Source organism: Hyperoodon ampullatus, assembly GCF_949752795.1.
Source record: "Hyperoodon ampullatus genome assembly, chromosome: 12".
Classification (NCBI taxonomy): domain Eukaryota; kingdom Metazoa; phylum Chordata; class Mammalia; order Artiodactyla; family Ziphiidae; genus Hyperoodon; species Hyperoodon ampullatus.
Genome location: NC_136925.1, coordinates 918,492 through 941,105, shown reverse-complemented (window position 1 = coordinate 941,105; position 22,614 = coordinate 918,492). Strand labels below are relative to the sequence as shown.

The following is a 22,614-nucleotide window of genomic DNA, read 5'->3' as shown; positions in this document are numbered from 1 at the left end:
GGTATTGGCAGGTTGACAGAGTGAGCAGAGGGAACCACACACTTCAGCTGGGATCATCAGTAAGATTAAGAAGACGGCACTTACTTGCATTTACAAATCTAGGCGTCTAGGGGGTACTGTTGCTTCAGGGAACGCGTAATTTTGTTTGTGAACGCCAAAGGTTAGAATTTTAAAAAGCTAAATTACGTCTCAAAATTCAGCAGTAGGAAAACAAATCAGGCCCACGTGGGGTTGAGGTAGGGTTTATGGCAGGGAGGAAGAAAGAAGCCAAAGCTCACCGATGAGGGTGGTTGGTTTTATATCTCGAACAATGGCTTCTAGGTTCTTCATTTCTTCATGTTCATGGGCAAATTCCTCTTTCTCTTGTGTTAAGGCAGCACGTCCCTAAGTACAGCAAATAAAAAGGAATGATAAATCTGCCAAACATGTGAGAGTCAAAGAAATTTCAGAATATTACGCATATTACCCATATTTATGCTTAACATTTTTATGTATTATGTCTTCCAGCTGTTCTTAAAGTCCCCTTTCCAATTACCAGAGTATTATTTCATTCACTCTTGCAACAAAGATTTCTGTCTCAGACAATGTGCTAGGCAATGGGGATATAACAGTGAACAAAATAAAGTTTTTCCCTTGTTTAATTATTATTTAATATTTAAAATCCCAAGTCTACAGACATTTATGAGAAACTGGCATTAACAAAGAGCAATGAAAAACATCATTTAAATAAAGATACTGTTTACTAGACATGATTTGTATGGATAAAGCACTGTCTTAGAGTGTGCAGAGTTGCCTTTAGCGGCTGCACAAATAATTTATGGACTACTCACTAAGAATGGAACTTGATGCCATATTTATATCATACTTTGATGTTCCACATAATTACTAGCTTTATATGTTTTTATTTTGTAATGTTTTGATTATAATTGTACCATGTATTATTATCTAGGAAACATCTAATTTAATATCCTAGCTACAAAAAGGAAAGTAGGATGGGGGTGAGGAGTGTTAGCTGAAAATCTGGTCCTTCCTTTTTTTTTTCTTCTGCTCTTTCAGTATTGTATCTTTCCACATAATTAGTAGATCTGAAGATGAAATTCTCATCCACACTTCTACGACGAGGAATAAAAATCTGCTCAAATTAGAATTCTCCTCATTCATCTATTATTCAATCTCATTACTTCACTGAAGCTTTCATCAAAGAATGAGTGATACAATAGCTTTTTGTTCCCAGGAAGTAATAGCTAAATTAAGTGCACTACTTATTAAACTTGACTTTTAAATTATAAAAATAATAACAATATTCTACCTATAAATTTTTAAGATTTTGACTACATAATAAATCACTACCTAACTTTATATGGTCCTTTATAGCTTATAAGTTGTTTTCCCATATTTCATTTGATCCCCTCAACAATTTGAAAAGTAGGGCAAATACAATTAGGTTTTTGCATGAGGAAACAGAGGCTCTGAGACATCAAGCAACTTGCCCAAGACAGGTGCTAGAAATCAGTCTTTCCAATAATACAGTACACCCCTGGAGAAAACACTTTACAAATGGTATATGTCAACTTGTATGCAAATTGTTAATCCTGAAGATGGTACAATATTCTTGCTTTAAAAGGTTATTATCAGCCTAAATGGGAAAAGAATCAGAAAAAGTATAGGTATATGCATATGTGTAACTGAATCACTCTGCTATACACCTGACATTGACACAACATTGTAAATCAACTATACTCCAATATAAAGCAAAAATTTTTATAAAAAGGTTAGCCTTTTATTTTTGTTTTTAGAAGTAATACATGTAAATTATAGGTAACTTGAAACATATGAACCTCTTTGCACTCGTTTCATCTATAAAATAAGAATAATTAGAATTTCTACCTCATCAGCTTTTTAGCAAATTAAATAATACATCTAAAGCACTTAGGACTGTGCCCAGTTTTTAACAAGAACTCAAAGTTAGTTGTTATAATTAAAATTTTTGTGAAGAAGAAAAACCATAGTTCTAGCACTTATAATTCCAGTAACTTTTTTTGTAGTCTGCTGTAAAGTGCTATTTCTGTATCACTGTTTTCTGTCATGAGCATGACTTAAGAGCTAACAACATCCTAATAACAGAATTCACCATTACTGACTCCTGGGTTCTAAAAAGTTTTATCTTACCTTTTCTTCCCTGCACATCAAAATATACTACATCTGAGAAACTGAAAAATCATCTTACTTAACACTAACTGGAAAAGATATATGTAGCCTCATGTTCACTGCCTCATTATTTACAATAGCCAAGAAGTGGAAGCAACCTAAAGTGTCCATCAATGGATGAATGGACAAAGAAAATACACATGCACTCACATAGGAATATTATTCATCCATAAAAAAAGGAAATCTTGGGCTTCCCTGGTTGTAGAGAGTCTGCCTGCCGATGCAGGGGACACGGGTTCATGCCCCAGTCCAGGAAGATCCCGGGAAGATCCCACATGCCGCGGAGCGGCTGGGCCCGTGAGCCATGGCCGCTGAGCCTGCGCGTCCGGAGCCTGTGCTCCGCAACGGGAGAGGCCACAACAGTGAGAGGCCCGCGTAACGCAAAAAAAAACAAAAAAAAAGGAAATCTTGCCATTTGTGACAACATGGATAGACCTTGAGGGCATTATGCTAAGTGAAGTAAATCAAAGAAAGACAAATACTATATGATCTCACTTATACGTGGAACCTGAAAAAACAAAAAGCAAACAAACAAACAACAAACTCATAGATACAGAGAACAGATTGGTGGTTGCCAGAGGCTGGGGAGGCAAAAATGGGTGAAGAGGGTCAAAAGGTACAAACTTCCAGCTATAAGATAAATAGGTCCTGCGGGTGTAATGTACAGCATGCTGACAACAGTTAATAATACTGTATATTGAAAGTCACTAAGAGAGTAGATATTAAAAGTTCTCATCACAAGAAAAAAACATTTGTAACTATGTGTGATGATGGATGTGAACTAGAGTTATTGTGGTAATCATTTCACAATATATACTAATGTTGAATAATTATGTTGTACACCTGAAACTAATATAACATTATATGTCAATTATGTCTCAATTTTTAAAAACCTTATTTAATTCATTCCAAATCAAATTTGGTTTCCTGTTTCATATTCACTTCAGGAGAGAGCATTCTAGGCTCTAGTAACATTAACTCAAATATTGTTAGTGTATATTCTTGTTCATCATGTTTATTAAAGAAAAAATCAGTCAAGAGAACCATATAAATTCAGTTGCTATATTTTCATCAGGAAGCATCAAATCATTCCATAAAACCTATTATCATAGCCTTTTTACAACTTGTCATAGGTCTAACACCAATAGTTGATGTAAACCTAGACTGATTTTGTGAGTAACCACTAAATATTCTCAAACCATTCTTCTGTATTTATAAGATTTTTTAATTGCCTTTTAATAATATAAAAATTATTACAATACTGAAATCTTTACAATTTGCACTAAATGGGGGGTGAGGCTACCTGGTGCCCCCATCCTCTACTCTCTTAGCTTCACAGCTGGGAAATTTATTTCAATTACATATCTCAATCACAGAGATTAATTAAGCATCATCCTAGCATGTAAAAAGTAGCTAGGCTTATTGATAATTATTCACAAATAAGAAAACAGAGGTATCTGCATGCCACAAGAATCCTCCCCTAAAAGTTTTGATAATTCAGACTTTGATTTAGGCCCCAGTTCCTCATCATCTCTTTCCTGTGTCAGCGATTTTGCCATGATACTTTACAGTTTCTTTTACAAAAGGCAGAGTATACTTTCCTACTCCTTGCCTTTGGATTTGAACATAAGGCTTGCTCTGGTCCATAAAATGTGGGCTGAAATGACAGTGTGCCAGCTCCAAGCTTAGGCCTTAAGAGTAACTGCTGTTTCTGCTTGCTCTCTTGTACCATCACCACTACTCTGGAAGTACAAGCCAGCCTGCTGGTCCACGGACGATGAGCCTTGTGAAGCAGACCTGGACCCAACCTGTAGCTCAGAGCCACCCAGTAGCATCATCACAGCCACCCACTCTGACCCACAGGTGTGTGAGAAAATAAATAATTATTGTTCGTATGTCACTGAGATTTTGTGGCTTTTGATAACACAGGAATAGCTAACTGATACAGGGGATGATTTTAATTTGTTTTTCTTTTTTTTATTATTTTCTTTTTTTATTGAAGTATAGTTGAATTACAATGTTGTGTTAGTTTCAGGTGTACGGCAAAGTGATTCAGTTATATACTCTTTTTCAGATTCTTTTCCCTTAAAGGCTATTACAAAATATTGAGTATAGTTCCCTGTGCTATACAGTAGGTCCTTGTTGGTTATCTATTTCGGGATGATTTTAATTTTGATTACACATTCCACCGTTTCTTTTTACCCAATGTTATTCCTATCTGTTGCTTTGAAAATAAGAGGTTCCACAGTGAAGTAAGTCAGACAGAGAAAGACAAATATCATGTGATATTGCTCATATGCGGAATCTAAAAAAAAAATGATACAAACGAACTTATTTACAAAACAGAAACAGACTTAGAGAACGAACTTATGGTTACCAGAGGGGAAGTGTGGGAGGAAGGGATAGTTAGGGAGTTTGGGATTGACATGTACAAACTGCTATATTTAAAATAGATTACCAAAAAGGACCTGCTGTACAGCACGGGAAACTCTGTTCAATACTCTGTAATAACCTAAATGGGAAAAGAATTTGAAAAAACAGAAAGTGTAGGTATAACGATCACTTTGCTGCACACCTGAAACTAACACAACATTGTTAATCAACTATACTCCAATAAAAAATAAAAATTAAAAAAATAAAACAAAAAAGAGGTTCCTTTCCCCAAAATGATTTGATGAGAACACTTTTGCAATCCACCTGCTACCTCAATGCCCTTATTACTGCTTAGTTATTTGGCAAAAAATAATCCTGCATTATTAGAAAAAAGAGAAATTCTGGTCATGGATAGGAATAAGAATCGGGAACGATTTGACAGTTACAGTATTTATCTAAATTGTTTCTGAACTCTCTCTGGAAGTAGAATAAACTAAAATTCATGACTATTTTCATTCTCACAATGAGGCAATTTCTAGGACACGTACTAAATAAAGGTGCAGCTTGGGGAGATATATTTCCTGGGAATAATAAGCTTTAGCTTCCAGAATTCTAAGCTAACATAGTTTTGGCTTGTTACTCTTTCCCAGAAACACATATACTCAATTGCAGGTATAAAGGCAAGTAACTACACTAAAATCTCACTAAGTTCCTACATGGCAAATACTGCAGAAATGCAAATTGCTCCTAGCACTACTTCCAGTACAATGGAGCCTAAACGGCTAAATTATAGGCCTCAGACTCCCTTGCAGCTAGGGTGTCTGCTTTAAACATAGCACTCACCAAGCTAACGTGCCTTCACAGGACCCTGAAGGAGAAATGCACATCATGATGTGGTGGTAGCCATATGGCTCCTCTGGAAGCTCGCGGTGGTGGTGTTTGTTTCCAGGCAGCTGTGTTGCCAGTCTCTAGTTTCTAGTCCACCACCAACAGGTGGGTGGCTAAGGAACAGTGGGTGGCAGCTACCATATCTGGCAACTTTCTTGTTTGTGGCCAAGACCCTGATTCTCAAATGGGCAGGAACAGCAGCTCCCTTGTTAATGCAGATATGTGTTACAGGAACTATTCCTCAAACTTCAGCCCGGTGCTTATTTCTTCAAAGGTTTAGAGATTTGCTTTTCAGGGTATCTAATGCTAGAACCTCTGCTAGGTTCTCTAACAAAGAAAAACTATCTCAGGATAACTATTCACCTCCTCCAAACCAACTATAGTCATCTCAGCGCAATGTAATGTAATCTTGAGAGCTGCTGATAAAATGCGTATCTCTTAGAGAAGACTGAATGAATCACTGGGTTTTGCCTCTTGGTCTTTTGGTTTCCACCTGACAAAGTTTAAGTATTATGCAAATACATTCCATCAAAGGAATAACCAGTACTGAATATGGTCAAGGAGTTACCATATGTCCTAGATCTTTCTTTCAATGTTATATTAATGCATTCTAGTATCAAGTTTTCTTCTTTAGTAACAGTAAAATATTATAATTAATATTTATCTGTGGTTTACTTTGAAATAGAAAGCAGAAACCCCACTGAAAGGGGTGTGAGCAAAAAGGACATTTATAAGATTTTCAGGGTTATTAACAGAGTAAGAATAGGAAGTACTAAAAATAGTTTAAGAGGAAATATACCACGGATTTGTTTATTTTAGAAAATGTTTGGGCTCACAAAACAATAGATTCCACACAATCCATGGTAAAGCACTGTGGCCCACAGTAAGAAACAGAAGAATTAATAGCTCACAGTGCAGGCTTGCTGAAAGCATCTGGGTGTTCCCAGTCGGAGGAAACAACTCATTCTTGACCATTTAGCTACTGACAAACAACACGCCAATGAAAATATATCTAAACTGCTTCTGCTATATAGTTTTAAATAAACTTGCATATGATCTCCATAAAAATGGAAATCTAGGGCTTCCCTCATGGGGCAGTGGTTAAGAATCTGCCTGCCAATGCAGGCGACATGGGTTTGAGCCCTGGTCTGGGAAGATCCCACGTGTGGCGGAGCAACTAAGCCCATGTGCCACAACACTGAGGCTGTGCTCTAGAGCCTGTGAGCCACAACTACTGAGCCCATGTGCCACAACTACTGAAGCCCGTGCACCTAGAGCCCGTGCTCCGCAATAAGAGAGGCATGGACATATATACACTACCAAATGTAAGGTAGATAGCTAGTGGGAAGCAGCCGCATAGCACAGGGAGATTAGCTCGGTGCTTTGTGACCGCCTGGAGGGGTGGGATAGGGAGGGTGGGAGGGAGGGAGACGCAAGAGGGAAGAGATATGGGAACAGATGTATATGTATAACTGATTCGCTTTGTTATAAAGCAGAAACTAATACACTATTGTGAAGCAATTATACTCCAATAAAGTTGTAAAAAAAAAAATAATAATAAAATAGAGAAGTCACCGCAGCGAGATGCCCGAGCACCACAACAAAGAGCAGCAGCCCCTGCTCGCTGCAACTAGAGAAAGCCTGCGTGCAGCAACGAAGACCCAACGCAGCCAAAAATAAATAAATAAATTTATTAAATAAATAAAACTAGCATGAGAGTAAAAGTCTTAGAAAAGTTTTACTAGCAGCTGAAATAACCAAATTCAACCTTGCATAATATGAATTGAACAGCTGCTACAAGTAGCATGTAAATGAGAGAAGAGGGTCTAGTCTGTTTATATTGAATGTGGACCTACAAATCCATAATGTGAAATGAATTTAAAAGATGTTGAATAATCTGAAGGTGGGAGAGACATAATCCTCACTTTCTTAGTTCAATAATTCAAAATATTTTCCTGAGCTTACTGTCCCAGATTATCCCAAACAGGAAATTAAACATTTAAAAATGTATCTTACAATGTTGTCCTCACAACTGTCGATTGTGGTCAAGATAAATTGATATAAATTGTGATAAATTTTGTTGGCTTAGGGACATGAATAAATAACTAGTAGCAGAATACATTCCAATAGCGAACAGCAAATACATTTATGTTACTTCTGAAAACCTTTAATGATATACAAAAAATTAAAGAAAAGCTCCCCAATTAGACACAATAAATGCCATCTACAAATGCTGGGGATTGAACGTGGGACTCAGGATCAGTATGGAGAAGTCCTTAGGCCCTTCCATTCACTCATGACCTTGGGCAAGTCCTTTGATACTTCTACAGATGTTGGCTTCTCCATCTAGAAAACGGTTTGGCTTGGCGATGAAGACAGTCTAATAAAAATGAACCTGATTTGGACTTTCCAAAGCCAACTGAGTGCCAGACTCACCTAAGGAAAAATAGATTCCTGAGCCCTGCTGCCAGATATTTTAATTCAAATCCAGGATGAGGCCCTGGAATCTGTATTTTTTAAAAGCTTCTCAGATGATTCAAGTGATTAGCCAGTTTTTAGAATCACTGCCCTAAAGGATTTATCAGATCTCTACCAGAAGCATTTTTAAAAGGTATGTGATCTGTTTTCAAAAAAGTATAAAATGATGAGTTCTAAAGAAGGAAAGCTACAGAATAATGCAGAAGCACAGATTTCTAGTAGTGCTCTTTTGGCTGGCAACCTGAGATATAATGAAAAGTATTTAATGTGTTTAAACCACCTAAGTTTCCTGGAATGAGCAGCGAATCATCAAGAAGGTAGATAAATATTATATGAAAAGATGTATGCTTTTATCATGAACATCTTACTTTATTAATCATAGTAACAGCACTGGCAGCTCCTAGCCACTAAAGCCAGAACTTGGCCAGAAGACATCCATCTAGCAAGAAACATAAATTACCTATAGCCTCAGCCCCAAAGGCTTAATTATTGGTGGTGACTTAGGAACGCAGGGAGAATAAGTACTGAAAGGCGGCCAGAAATCATGCAAACTAGCATCACTCAAGGGCTCTACTTGCCAAAAACAGAAGAATCAAAAGACAAAAATAAAGGTCTCCCAAGTATTTTCTATACCATTTTCAAAGTTGATGTGATGATCTGGTTTAGAGTAAAAACTATTGGAATGTGACATTCTCTAGATCTGTAATATTCAGGCAAATGTCTTTTGCCTTTGGACTTCTATTTTCTGTGCCAATGGCTCAATTTTCTCCTCTTTTCAAAATCCAATTTGGAATCTACCCCCTTTATGCCCATCACTTCAGCTGAATGTGGATATAGATTCCTTATCAGTTCAGTCTCCCTATTCAGGATCCCTTGCTGAAACTGTGCCTTCATTTGGCAATGTGCACATGGGCACTTTTTATCTCAGAAACCCCAGATTCTATGGTGTTTCTTGTTTTAAGAGCCTCTAATTACACCAAATGTACTACAAATAGCTGGGAGTTTCTTCTGAATATTATTATTTCTTTGGTTTTCCCCCCGCCACCCCTTGTTTTGTGCTGATTCTTAGTACAGAACCGTACTGAACTACTACCTTTCTCAAAAGCAACATTTGCTCTGCTGGGGGTGGGGAGGAAGGTGGTAAAGACTGTCAGGAGTTTGAGTTAGCATTTCATGACCCAGGAGAGGTATAAAAAATTAATTGTGCACTGCCACTGATAACTATGCATTCCTCCCTACACACAGGTACTAGAAGAACTCTGGAATCCAGGCCTGCTTGGACAACCTGCCCCATTTTGCTGGCCTCTTTTTGTTGTCATGGCGATAGTTTATCAGGGTTGAATCTGGCCCCTCTTTATCTGAAGACAGAGCCTGTCAGTCAGCAACCTTTCACTCGCAGCGCGAGTGTGTGTGCTCGCCGGAGAGCTCAGAGCTCAGTTTCATCATCTCAAGGACAGATTAAAAGAAGATGAACGATGTGACAAAAGTGTTTTCCACGTTAGAGCATAAGAAAGGGGTGCAGAATGGTCATAACTGAAGATAACAGGTGGCTAACTCCATCAGTATTTAATTTTGTATTTGCTAAAAATCAATGTCCATAATTTTCTGACTGTCTAAAAGACTCGTGTATATAATCTTCTGCCTCTGCGCTTTTTAGTGCCTACATATATAGTGATCGTGTTCAATAAGAAAGGGAAAAGAGGGAGGAAAAAAAGCAAGCCAGATACTTTTCACCAAGCTTCAAAGTTTCTTAGGAATCAGATTTTTTTTTTTAAACCACAGTGTATGCAACGTATTAACCATCATTCAAGGTGGTGACAGTATCACTGGCTAACATTCTGATAATATCACAGGGGAAAGGAAAACTTTTTCCATACAGCATGGAGTTTCAAGCCCTAGACCTAAAGATTAAACTCTCAGGAAGGAAACAACTACCCTTAAAATATATAAAATACTTTTATTTACTATCTCTTTCTTACAGGAACCACATTTAACTATAACTATAAAGCAAAAAACTTTTTAAATAATTGAAAACAGAACTGTGCAAAACAGAAATAAAATAAAATACTATAGTCCTATTCTGTGTTAGATGAAGTCTATCCTTCATGATATCTATTAATACCCTGTGTTTTATTTTGGAGTTTCCTGCATTAGCATTCACTTGGTTTATTAGTGAAAGCCAAGATATATTTATTTAAGAAAAAGATTAAGTCTGGATTGGTTTGTTTTGTGGCTTCTTGTCCTCCCTAAAAATGCTCCAAATCATCATTGTGAAATGCAAATACTAGTCATGCTGGGAGTGCTCCTTTTTTATCCTTTCTTTACTGTATTTATTCTCCCTCTAATTTTTAGTTTGGAAGGATTTCTTTTAGACCAAGTATTATTTTGTTTATATTAAAACGTACTAATCTTAGTGGGCTAAATAGTATGTCAACTGTTTCTTGCTGTAAGACACTAAACTAAGATATTTGAGTATTATCAGTGACCAAATAATCCATTTCAATCAACCTTACTGATACTGATGAATTATTTAAAATATTGATAATTATAGTGCATATGGATATAAGGTAAATGATAGAAAATACTATAAATGTGGAGTTGAAAACGAAAACTGAAAACAGACAACACATTAGAATAATAATTATCTAGTCGGATGATTACGTAACTCCATAAATGTGCTAACCTCACAGTGTTACTTTATAGTTTTGGTTTTATGGGTTTAAAGACTGAAGGAGTTTGACTAATAAAAAATTTTATTTAGAACTTTAAGATATTTTTTACATATTATAAACAACTGCATATAAGTTAATGAAATTAATAAATGATTATTATTGGTTTTCAAGAGAGGTGAAAAATACTAAGAATAAAGGATAACAAGCACCAAAAAATCATGCAAAACTGAAAGCAAGATTATACCAATTTAGTAGTTACTCTAAGATTTATTAGTTCTGCCACAAAAATCAACATTATAATTTTGATGGCTTAAAAACATGAAAGAAAAAGTGGTGAATTGAAGTTTCATGTTTCTCTTACATTAAATAGCACAAAAACTATTAAATATATAAGAATCTTTTAAAACATAACGTTATTTATATTGGCAAGCAGAATATATGCAGCTCTTTATTTTGGCAAGTAAAAGACATGAAGTTAAGAGTGACTGATTAGGTCTAGGCAACAATTTCACAGTTATTCCAAATACTAGTCATGCTGTAATACATGTCATTCCAAGTACTGTAATCCATAGAATTTGGAGTCTCAGTTCAGTTAATCTAGTTAAAAGTACTTGAGATGCTAAAATCTATGTATTTTTTTGAAGATTTCCCATTGAAATGTCATGAGAAATCATGAAAGAAAACCACAATCGTGGGCTTTCACCTTTTCTGATTCTTGCATGTATCACATCCCTAAGTACAGCACAGTTTGTACGGCTTTTTCCATGGCTCCCACTATATACATAGGATGATCCTCAAATCTCCACCTCTGGGAGCTCAGATCCTTTTCCTGAGCATCAGTCTAGTCTCTCCAACTGCCAAAGGGACACCTCTATCTGAGGTCTCCATGGGCACCTTAAACTTGCTATGTCCGAAACTGATCTCATTATCTTTCCCTTAAACTGGCCTATTCTTTTTTTTTTTTTTTTTTTTTTTTTTGCGGTATGTGGGCCTCTCACTGTTGTGGCCTCTCCCGTTGCGGAGCACAGGCTCCGGACACGCAGGCTCAATGGCCATGGCTCATGGGCCAAGCCGCTCCGCGGCATGTGGGATCCTCCCAGACCGGGGCACGAACCCGTGTCCCCTGCATCGGCAGGCGGACTCTCAACCACTGCGCCACCAGGGAAGCCCCTCTTTTTTTTTTTTTTTTTAACATTAATGGCCACATCACTTACCTAGACACCCCAGGAGTCCTGCTAGAGTCCTTCTTCTGCTCTACTTCTCCTTCCGTATTTAATCGGTGACTAAGTACGCCAATCCTATATCCTAAATATCTACTGAATCAAACATCTTTCACGGACCCTTTTAGTCACTGCTTTATTTCAGGCCTTAATTAACTTTGACCTGTATTACTGCAACAGCTCTGTAACTAGTTTCTTAGCTTCACCTCATTTCAGTCCATCCTCCACAAGGCCATCAGAGTGATAAGAGGCTGAAAACTGCTCACGTTCAGGATTTAGAAGAGCCTTCATCACCTGTCATCACTCGATTCCTTTCAATCCTAATCCCTAAATGTCTCTTCTCGCAAAATATTTTCTTTTGCAAATGCTGTTCTTCTGCCCGGAAGGCACTCATTCATTAATTCATTTATTAACAACATGTTTATTGTCAATTACTAGACACTAGTAGGGCTTTGAAGATAGAGAGGTAGAAGACACGATCCGTAGCTTCAATCAAGATCGCAGAGTGAACTTGCCATTCAACCTCCCTTATCTCAGTTTTGCATATAAGAAGTTTAAGATGTCTATGGAGACTCGAGATCAACTCCCAACTCTTCCTTTCAGACTCAGCTGGAGAGACACCTTATCTTGGAACCGTCCTCAGCCTCCCTGTTCTTCTCTTTAGTGCGGTGGAAGCACCACGTCCTGTGCACCCCTGGCACCAAGGACATATTCTAGAACATTGTCACATGGAGCTGTAACTCTTGGCTTGTTTGAGTTTTTCCCACTGGGCTGGGAGTCTCCTGAGATCAAGGGCCTTATGGTGTCCCCACAAGTATAATGCCTGAGCCACAGACGATTTCACTCAGTAAATGTTCTTATTTCATGACAGTATACGTCATGTGGCCAGAGTGTACAATTTTTTATAGTTATGCTGATTCTTTGAAGCAACAGGAATTTTTAAGCCAACAAACTTAAAACTTTATTTCTTATATACTATAAACAATTACACTGTTATTATTTATTGTTAATAAAATTAATAAAATTATTATTATTTGGTCTCAGGAGATGTTATAAAGGTACTTTCTGTTTTGTTTCACGGTTTTATAGATACTCATGTTCTACAAACAGTTATGCATATACTTTTTCTTCATTTAAAGCATAATTTCTTGATCTATATCTTTTTAAAAATGAACATTCTTCTAGCTTTAAAGAAACAATGATTAAGGAGAATCTGGAATATGGAGAAAGGCACTAAAAATCAGTTTTAAAGTAATATGTATTTGATGCATTTCTCTTTCATATACAACTCAATTTTTAAAGCAAAATAGTTACACATAATATAGTGTTTTCCTATTTTCACCTAACATTATATTATGAATCCTTTGAGGTTATTTATAGTTCTTTGAAAATAACTTTAAGCCTGTATATTACAGGGGCTATTCCCCAATTCATGTCACAATTATCCTTTATTTAGGTAAGTATAACATATCACTATTATAATTAATGTATGATGAAACGTTTCACTAATGTAAATGGTGCTGTGATAACACCCTCACACATAAAACACTGTACACATCTCTATCTCTATGGTAAAGATTCTTAGAATGGAAACTGTTGGATCAGAAGCATAAACTTTTAAAGACTCTGGATACACATAAAATAGCTTTCCAGAAAGTCAGCACACATTCACATTTGTTTCTATATTAAATTCCTGGATACATTGCTTATCACTGTTTTTTTTTTAAAAAATTCACCTTCATGTGGAAGGGGGATTTACAAGTATATTTTCTCTAGCAGTTTAAGGAAGAGTGAGTGATGTGCACAACTGGGTCATGGTCACCTTCGTACTCTTATTTAGCTTCTCACAATAACCCTATAAAGTGGATACTATTGTCTCTATTAAAGCTGGGAGACAACCTCAAGGAAGTTAACACTGAAACATCCCATTTATTAAAGTTCTTCTCAGGAATTACCATTAAAACTCTCAAGACTGGGGCTTCCCTGGTGGCGCAGTGGTTGAGAGTCCGCCTGCCGATGCAGGGGACACGGGTTCGTGCCCCGGTCCGGGAAGATCCCACATGCCGTGGAGCGGCTGGGCCCGTGAGCCATGGCCGCTGAGCCTGCGCATCCGGAGCCTGTGCTCCGCAACAGGAGAGGCCACAACAGTGAGAGGCCCGCATACCGCAAAAAAAAAAAAAAAAAAAAAAAATCTCTCAAGACTGGTTAAGAGAAAGTAGCTGGTAAAAGTAGATGTTTCATTTTTTTCCCTTCTTTCTTTCCAGCCAGTGTGCAATTTGACAGACAGCCCTTAGTGAAAGGAGCTGGACCTAAGTGTTTCACCCATATCAGTCTCAAACTACCTCACTTGGAAACTAAACTAATTCACGTGGGCAGACAACCAATGGAGCTGTAAAAAGCCTACTCACATCACAGATGGATGCGATGGCTGAGCCACAGTTTTCTTCTTTATTCAGAGGAGTATCCACATTATTGTATGACATGGTCATTCGTGTGCACTGGCTACTCTTTTAACACAGTGTTGGAGGTGAGGTAGGTGGAAACTGTAGTTGTCTTTGAGATGGGCATCCAGAATGGGATACTGATTAAAATACTGTATCTGTTTAAAAATGACAAATTCTTACCTTAACTATTAATCCTTTCGAGTCCACCAACCATATCTTCTTTATGGCTTTCTCCTTTGGTAAACCTTCTTTCTCCATGGCCATAACAATCAAGTGTGCAATCCCTAAGGCAGCCTTAAAAACAAAAATGTTTCAAGTTGTTCCACATAATCCCTTATCAAGAGTTACATTTTACCTCATTTCGTCATTGTTAACAAGGAAGTACAAAATGGCTCTGTCTATTGACCGAAGGAGCTATATTCTTCACCTGTACTGGGAGTGAAGTATTTTTGTCACATTTGGGTTCTGCTAAATGACAATTATTTACTCTTTTTATTACAGCAGAATCACTATTATGCTGCTTTATACTGAGCCACAGATAAACCAGTGATATCCTTGGTTGTCAGCATCTTTAACCCTGTTCATACAATTAAGATTTCCTCTAATAAGAAAATATTGAATTTAAAATAATGAACTGCTCAACCTTGCTTATGAGACTGTATTGCTTATTGTTCAGTTCAAGCTCTGCTAACTGAATTGGAAGAATGAAGCCTGGTCATTTGGATGAGAACTTGACCAATTAGGCAATAAAATGGAACACTTAAAATATGTGTTCCCGAGCATTTATTTACTCTCTTAATTTGGACAAAGAAAGTACTGTGAGATTTCTTGCAAGATTAAAGGAATCAACTCCTTTGGTATATGATAAATTTGGTGATGATCTGTGAAATTTCCAAAACATTTTCAGGGACAAACTAGGGCCAGTTTTGAATCATCCAACCATGAATACCTCTCTCCTGCTGAGTACCAAGAACTGGCCTGTGGCATTCAACAAAACCCTTTGGAAATTTAAAGAAGTTTATTAAAATTAAGTACAGCATGTAACAATTCACAGAAATAAAAAAACTCAAATTTTAATGAGCTGTAATTTAACCTTGATTTTTATTCTGATGTGAAAATAAATTTGTGACTTACAGCCTGAATACTTTCACATGTTTATATCTTGGCATGTAAGTTTTAGCTTCGTGTATTTTGCTTTATTTTAAGAACAAGTAAAATCAAACCCAACACAGTATACACCGTTTCTTCCAGTATAATACATTTATTCATAATCATATTAAATTTGAAAATTTAAGGCTTCTTAAAATATATATAGCCACAAAGTATTTCCTCGTTTATCACATTCTATAATTCTAAAAAAGATTTTGGCAGTTTTCTCACAAGAAGCTCAAACTAAATTGACATTTTAATTTCTATTTTGGGGGTGAATTATTATAACTGGAGTCTAATTTTCTTCTTTCAAATGATTAACCCATAGAAAAAGAGAACAGGAAACAGCATTATTTTGTATTCCTGCCATCTCTTTCCAACAATTTTAAATGTTTTAGTTCTTTTGCGTGTGAATGGTTATACTCCATGATGAACCCTCAATTCAAAATATTTTTTCTAAGAAACTTCTATATAGTTATGTATGCGCACATTGAATTGTGAGTCAAGTTAAGAAAATTTTTGTATGTGACACTGGAGGATACTAAAAGTTATCATCAGCTATAATAGCTTAAATACTTAAAGGTTTCTATATATAATTAGTCATACATTGGAAACTTTTTTGGTTCCTGCATGGCACCTTAAATACGCCTAACAAAAACCCACGGCAACATTTGATAATCTTACAAATTGAAAATTGTGAAAATACCTCTATGCCTCTAAAGTCTCCTGTGAAAAACTAATATGCCTCAATACTTAATTTGAAGAATATTTCAGTAAAACCTACAGTTTCAATAAACTAAAAATTTGAGCCACTACCTCAAACTTCAAATTCATGAGTAATTAGAATGAATGTTATGTTCACTAGTGTGGGAGAACGTAAGCCCTACTTAAGGCAGGTACCTCTCCAGCTCCTTGGAATAGTATTGTTTGATCAGACAGCTTATTCTTGGTTATTCGAAGGGCTGCAAGGATGCCAGCAACTGCGACAGATGCCGTTCCTGCAACAAGAAACACCCTGAGCAATCCTCACATGGGCGCTGCTGTATCCCGAATCCCAAGCCTCAAATTGATACTCATGTCTTGAAATCATCACACAACAGGTTAACTGGTGCAGAAAAGGAAACTGCGGTTGTCTGACCCCATGCTTGCATTTGATGTGAAATTCTCAGGCTACTGACATCTGTCTTTTAAGATAGCAACTTACGACTGTTGAAAACTTTCCAAAAAAAGAATGTTCTGTAGCTGAATTTGGTGATGCAGTGACTAAGAACCTGCTGGAGAGGATGTGGAGAAGAGGGAACCCTCCTACACTGTTGGTGGGAATGTAAGTTGGTGCAGCCACTGTGGAAAACAGTAATGGAGGTTCCTCAGAAAACTAAAAATAGAGCTATCATAGGATCCAGCAATCCCACTTCTGGGCATATATCCAGAAAAAACTATAATTCAAAAAGATTCATGTACCCCTATGTTCCTAGCAGCACTATTCACAATAGCCAAGACATAGAAACAATCTAAATGTCCACTGACAGAAGAATGGATAAAGAAGGTGTGGTATATATGTATATACAATGGAATATTACTCGGCCACAAAAAAGAATGAAATAATGCCATTTGCAGCAACATGGATGCAACTAGAGATTATCATACTAAGTGAAGTAAGTCAGAAAGAGAAAGACAAATATCATATGACATCACTTATATATGGAATCTAAAAAAATGATACAAATGAAGTTATTTACAAAACAGAAATAGAGTCACAGATGTAGAAAACAAACTTATGGTTCCCAGGGGGGAAAGGTGGAGGGGGAGGGATAAATTAGGAGTGGGAGGTTGGTGTTAGCAGATGTAAGCTTTTATATATAGGATGGATAAACAACAAGGTCCTACTGTATAGCACAGAGAACTATATTCAATATCCTATGATAAACCATAATGGAAAAGAATATTTAAAAAAAAGAATGTATATATATTCAAACTGAATCACTTTTCTGCACAGCAGTAGTTAACACAACATTGTATATCAACTATACTTCAATTTTAAAATAAATAGATAAATAGATAAATAAATTAAAAAGAACATGGGGTTTGGATTCTTAGGTGGATTTCCAGCTCAACCTGTTTACTAGCTGAATGAATTTAGAGAAATCATTGTGTCCATCACTTTGCTCAGCTGTAAAATCAATGTATTATATGAGATCAAAAAATACTAAGTGCTATTAGAAAATTTAAATGTTTTAATTTTCAACTGGAAAAATTAACAGTTAATAGCAACGAAACGCTGATGTTGGTGCAGTCTTTAATCAGCTTCCTACCTATGATAAATCACTGGTGAATCCCAAAGACGCTGGACAAAATTAATGTAAAAATTATTTAGGATAAAAACTGAGCTTTTCTCATCATGCCTCATGGTAGTAGAAACTTCACCAGTTCTAATTTTATTACTTTGCCATATAAGCTTTCACAGATCACAGAGCAGTTCTTTTGCTTTGAACATAATTACATGGCTCAGTTTCTTCATGGTTCACATCTGAAATGTAATTCTGAAGCTTCCTGCAGTACCTCCCTGTTGTATCTACAATTTACTCCTCTAAAGTAACATTCTACCTATGATTCCTAGATCACTCAGCTGGGTAGTAAAGCCTAGTGAAACTTTAAACACCCTCATTTAGTTAAAAAAAAAATAAACCAAAAAACATAGATTAGAATAGGTTTGAAGAGTGACACAATGATGAAGTGTTATGTATGCCAAGTACCAAAGATGCATTAAACATTTCACCATCAGTAGATTTGTTCTTTTGAATCTTTTGGTTGTTTGCTTCTTTCTTATAGAATTTGGTAGTCACAAATAAGATCACAAATAAGATTAATTATTAAAGAGCTGTGTGTCTCTTGCATGTTTTTTATTTAGGAACACAAATATAAAATGCTTGCAATTTTGAGCCACCATGCAACATATTATGAATTGCAATAAGTCACACATCACACAAAGGCCACTCTTCTATATATTATTTATGATGAAAGCCTGTGTAAAAATAAGGCTGATCTACATAAGAAAGATACCATGGCAGGTTTAGAATGGTATTTGCCTCATACATCAAGATAGATTGACTAGAGTTGTTAAACAGATGAAAAGAGAATTTTAATTAGAGAGGTACAGCTATCCAGCCACTAGATGAACACTTACTCACAAATAGCATCTCAAGCTGTCTCTACATTGGCCAGAAGTTTGGATTTAAGGGACTCTAAGCTCCCTTCCAACTCTGAGATTCTGTAACTTTAAGGGTCTCTACAGATTTTACCAGCACCCCAAGATTTAACCAGTTGAAGAGTCAAAGTTGAAGTATCATCAACAATCACTGTGTTTGTACTATTGTTTTGATTTTTAAATAGAACTGGGCATTTAAGGATAGACAAAATAAAATATTCCAAAAGATACTAGCTATAATGTGTGACATTTTTATATGGTTATGCTACATCATTCTGCACTAAAACTCAAAATGTTTTAAGTTCAGACATATTACCACAAATAAGGCAAAATAAGTCTCTATCTACACTGGATATCAGAGCCTCATATTTAAAAGTATATTTTATGGGGATTCCCTGGTGGTGCAGTGGTTAAGAGTCCACCTGCCAACGCAGGGGACACGGGTTCGAGCCCTGGTCCGCGAAGATCCCACATGCCGTGGAGCAACTAAGCCCGTGAGCCACAACTACTGAGCTTGCACTCTAGAGCCCACGTACCACAACTACTGAAGCCCACGCACCTAGAGCCCGTGCTCTGCAACAAGAGAAGCCCCCGCTCACCTCAGCTAGAGAAAACCTGCGCACAGCAATGAAGACCCAACGCAGCCAAAAATAAATAAATTAAATAAATAAATTTATTTTTTAAGTATATTTTATAATATTTCCTGAGGACATAATGAAACATCTAAACTTCTCTTTACAGAATTAATTAACAAAATTAGAAATATTTAGCACTACCAAAAGGTGAACTTGAACATGATTCTTCTACATAACCTGGTCCTACCACCTGATACTGCCTTGATTTAAATTTCATTGCAATCAAGGGAGTAAATGTGGCAAGTTGATATTACATAAAAATGTGAGTCTCCACATTAAATTGTTCCAAAGTAACTTCTGCTTTGAGATTGAAAACTAAACTTTTAGGAAATCAAAGAGAGGTTAAAGTTTATCTTTGTACTATCACTTTTAAAGAGTGCTTAATATTTAACATTGTTAGCGAGATACTAAAGAGTCAATCTTAAAAGTGCAGAAACTTCTATTGTCTTTGTGTACATTACAACTTTAACATTAAGTCACCAGTTATGCTGTCCCTTTGCTGTGGTTATTAAATATCAGCCTTACCTTTTATCAAAGAATCACTTCTACTAATGCAATTCATTTGTTAAATCTGATTAGACTTGCTATATAAAACTAGTAGAGAAGACTTATGTATAATCAAATTATTACAGTGCTTTACTAAATAAATAGATCAGGTGAAGTACAAGAACTAGAAGCAGGAGGAGGATGAATAAATGTGTTTAAGCACAGACTGAGGCATTTAGGGTACCTACCCCAGTCCTGAGGGGTGAACGTGAGAGGTCCAGGGTACCTACCCCGGTCCTGAGGGGTGAATGTGAGAGGTCCAGGGTACCTACCCCAGTCCTGAGGGGTGAACGTGAGAGGTCCAGGGTACCTACCCCAGTCCTGAAGGGTGAACGTGAGAGGTCCAGGGTACCTACCCAAGTCCTGAGGGGTGAACGTGAGAGGTCCAGGGTACCTACCCCAGTCCTGAGGGGTGAACGTGAGAGGTCCAGGGTACCTACCCCAGTCCTGAGGGGTGAACGTGAGAGGTCCAGGGTACCTACCCCAGTCCTGAGGGGTGAATGTGAGAGGTCCAGGGTACCTACCCCGGTCCTGAGGGGTGAATGTGAGAGGTCCAGGACCTCAGGCAGGAGAATACGCTGTGTGGGAAGAGCAAGTGCAGAGACAGGGAGGCAGGGATGACTGTGAAAAATCAGGGCTGAACATATAATTTAGTTTTCCTTTCCCGCAACAAACTCTACTAAAACAACAGAAAGAAGATCTTAAAAAAAAATCAAAGAGACCAGCAGAAGAGGACAGCAAGACAATTTTAGAAGCTGGAAGGCAGATGGGCAAATGGCAACTGACTTAGTAGACCTGAGCAAGCTGAATTCACGGCCAGCCATGGGGATGCTAAGAAGCAGTGGGACTGACACAGCAAAACTCTCAGAAGGCCCGAGTGTAGGAGGCATCAAGTACCTCTGGAAGTGGGGATAAAAGAGAGGCTACACACAGGAAGCTGCTCAAAAATCTGTTAAGAAGTTATCTGAACCCAGATCCATTTCCCTCTCCTGTCGGCACACAGTTGACTCTCCCACACCCTGGAGGTTTAGAAAGAAACTAGAGGTTTATTTTCTAAAGAGGGTCTCCGGACTGTAAGGCACCAGACATAATTGTAAGGTTCCAGGGATAATGGTGCAAGGGTACCATACTCAAAATAAGAAGATTAAATGAAAGTTTATTCTTTCCCTACTTGGCTTGAAGAGTACTGGCAGAAAGTTGACACTGGCAGGAATAATAAATAATATAATAATAAATAAGTCACCTATAATCCCATTGTCTAGGTACAGTAATTTTCAACATTCTGATGTACGTTCTTACAAGTTCTTTCTCTACCTGATATATGCAAATTCAAGAAAACTTTATAGAAAAATATTTCATGGGAATAGAATCTAAAAAAGAGTGGATATATGTATATGTATAACTGATTCATTTTGCTGTACATCTGAAACTAACACAACATTGTAAATCAACTATACTCCAATAAAAATTAATTAAAAAAAAATCTCATGCCATGCTTATTGTTTTAACATACTTATTTAACATATTTTTATCACTTAAAAATATTTTGTGACTATCTTACCATATCAATAATATATTTTAAAATATTATTTTGTATAGTTATAATATCCTATAGGATGAACCTGTGATAATTTATTTAACCAAACCTGTATCTTTGGGTATTTAGAGGCTTTCTGATTTTTGCTATTAAACATAACATCACCATAAATATCTTTATCTGAATAGACATTTTTCCAGAGAAGACATACAAATGGGCGAGACCTCACTAACCATCAGGGAAATGCCATTCAAAACCAGAATGGGATATTACCTCACACCTGTTTGAATGGCTATTATCAAAAAGACAAGGGACCCTCCTGTAATTTGCTACAGGATGCATTTCCCAAATTGCAATTCCTCTGCTCTTCCTGAATAAACTTAATTTCTGGCATTAAAAAAAAAAAAAGACAGAAAATAACACATGTTGTCAAGGATGTAGAAAAAAAGAACCCTGGTGCACTGTTGGTGGGAATGTAAATTGTGCAGCCTCTGTGATAAACAGTATGGAGGTTCCTCAAAAAGTAAAACTAGAATTACTATGTGACCCAGCAATTCCACTTCTGGGTATTTCTCTGCAGGAAACGAACTCACCATCTTGAAAAGATACATGCACCCCTATGTTCACTGCAGCATTATTTACAATTGCCAAGATGTGGAAACAACCCAAGTGTCCAATGACAAATGAATGGGTAAAGAAAATGTGAAGTAGATATATACATGAATATTATTCAACCACTAAAAGGAAAGAAATTCTATCTTTTGTGACAACAGGGATGAAACTTGAGGGCATTATGTTAAGTGAAACAAGTCAGACAGAGAAAGACAAATACTGTATCTCCTTTATATGTGGTATCTAAAACAAAAAACAAACACATAGATACAGGGAACAGACTGGTGGCAGTTGTACAAAATGGGTACAGGGAGTCAAAAGGCACAGACTTCCAGTTAGAAGATAAATAAGTTCTGGGGGTGTAATGTACAGCATGGTGACTAAGTTAATACTATATTGTACATTGAAGTTGGCACAAGAGTAGATCTTCAAAGTTCTTATCAGAAGAAAAAAAATTTGTAACTATGTGTGGTGATGGATGTTAACTTATTGTGGTGATCATTTAGCAATACATACATGTATCAAACCATTAAGTTGTACGCCTAAAAGTAATACAGTGTTACATGTCAATTACATCTCATTTTGAAAATAAACAAATATTTAAACTAACTAGCTAAGTATCCTTGTATATTTGTTTTGCACACCTT

The 22,614-nt window shown here is 36.8% G+C and overlaps 1 protein-coding gene across 1 annotated transcript in view; it reads right to left on the bottom strand.

Annotated features, from left to right (window-relative positions):
* ME1 (malic enzyme 1) overlaps positions 1-22,614 on the bottom strand; it is a gene marked incomplete at both ends in the record, with an annotated part of 189,115 nt that overhangs the window by 13,999 nt on the left and 152,502 nt on the right. Inside the window, 3 exons of the mRNA XM_079716087.1 lie at positions 279-384; positions 14,464-14,577; positions 16,333-16,430. Coding sequence (XP_079572213.1) covers positions 279-384; positions 14,464-14,577; positions 16,333-16,430 — 318 coding nt within the window. The remainder of the gene's footprint in view (positions 1-278; positions 385-14,463; positions 14,578-16,332; positions 16,431-22,614) is intronic.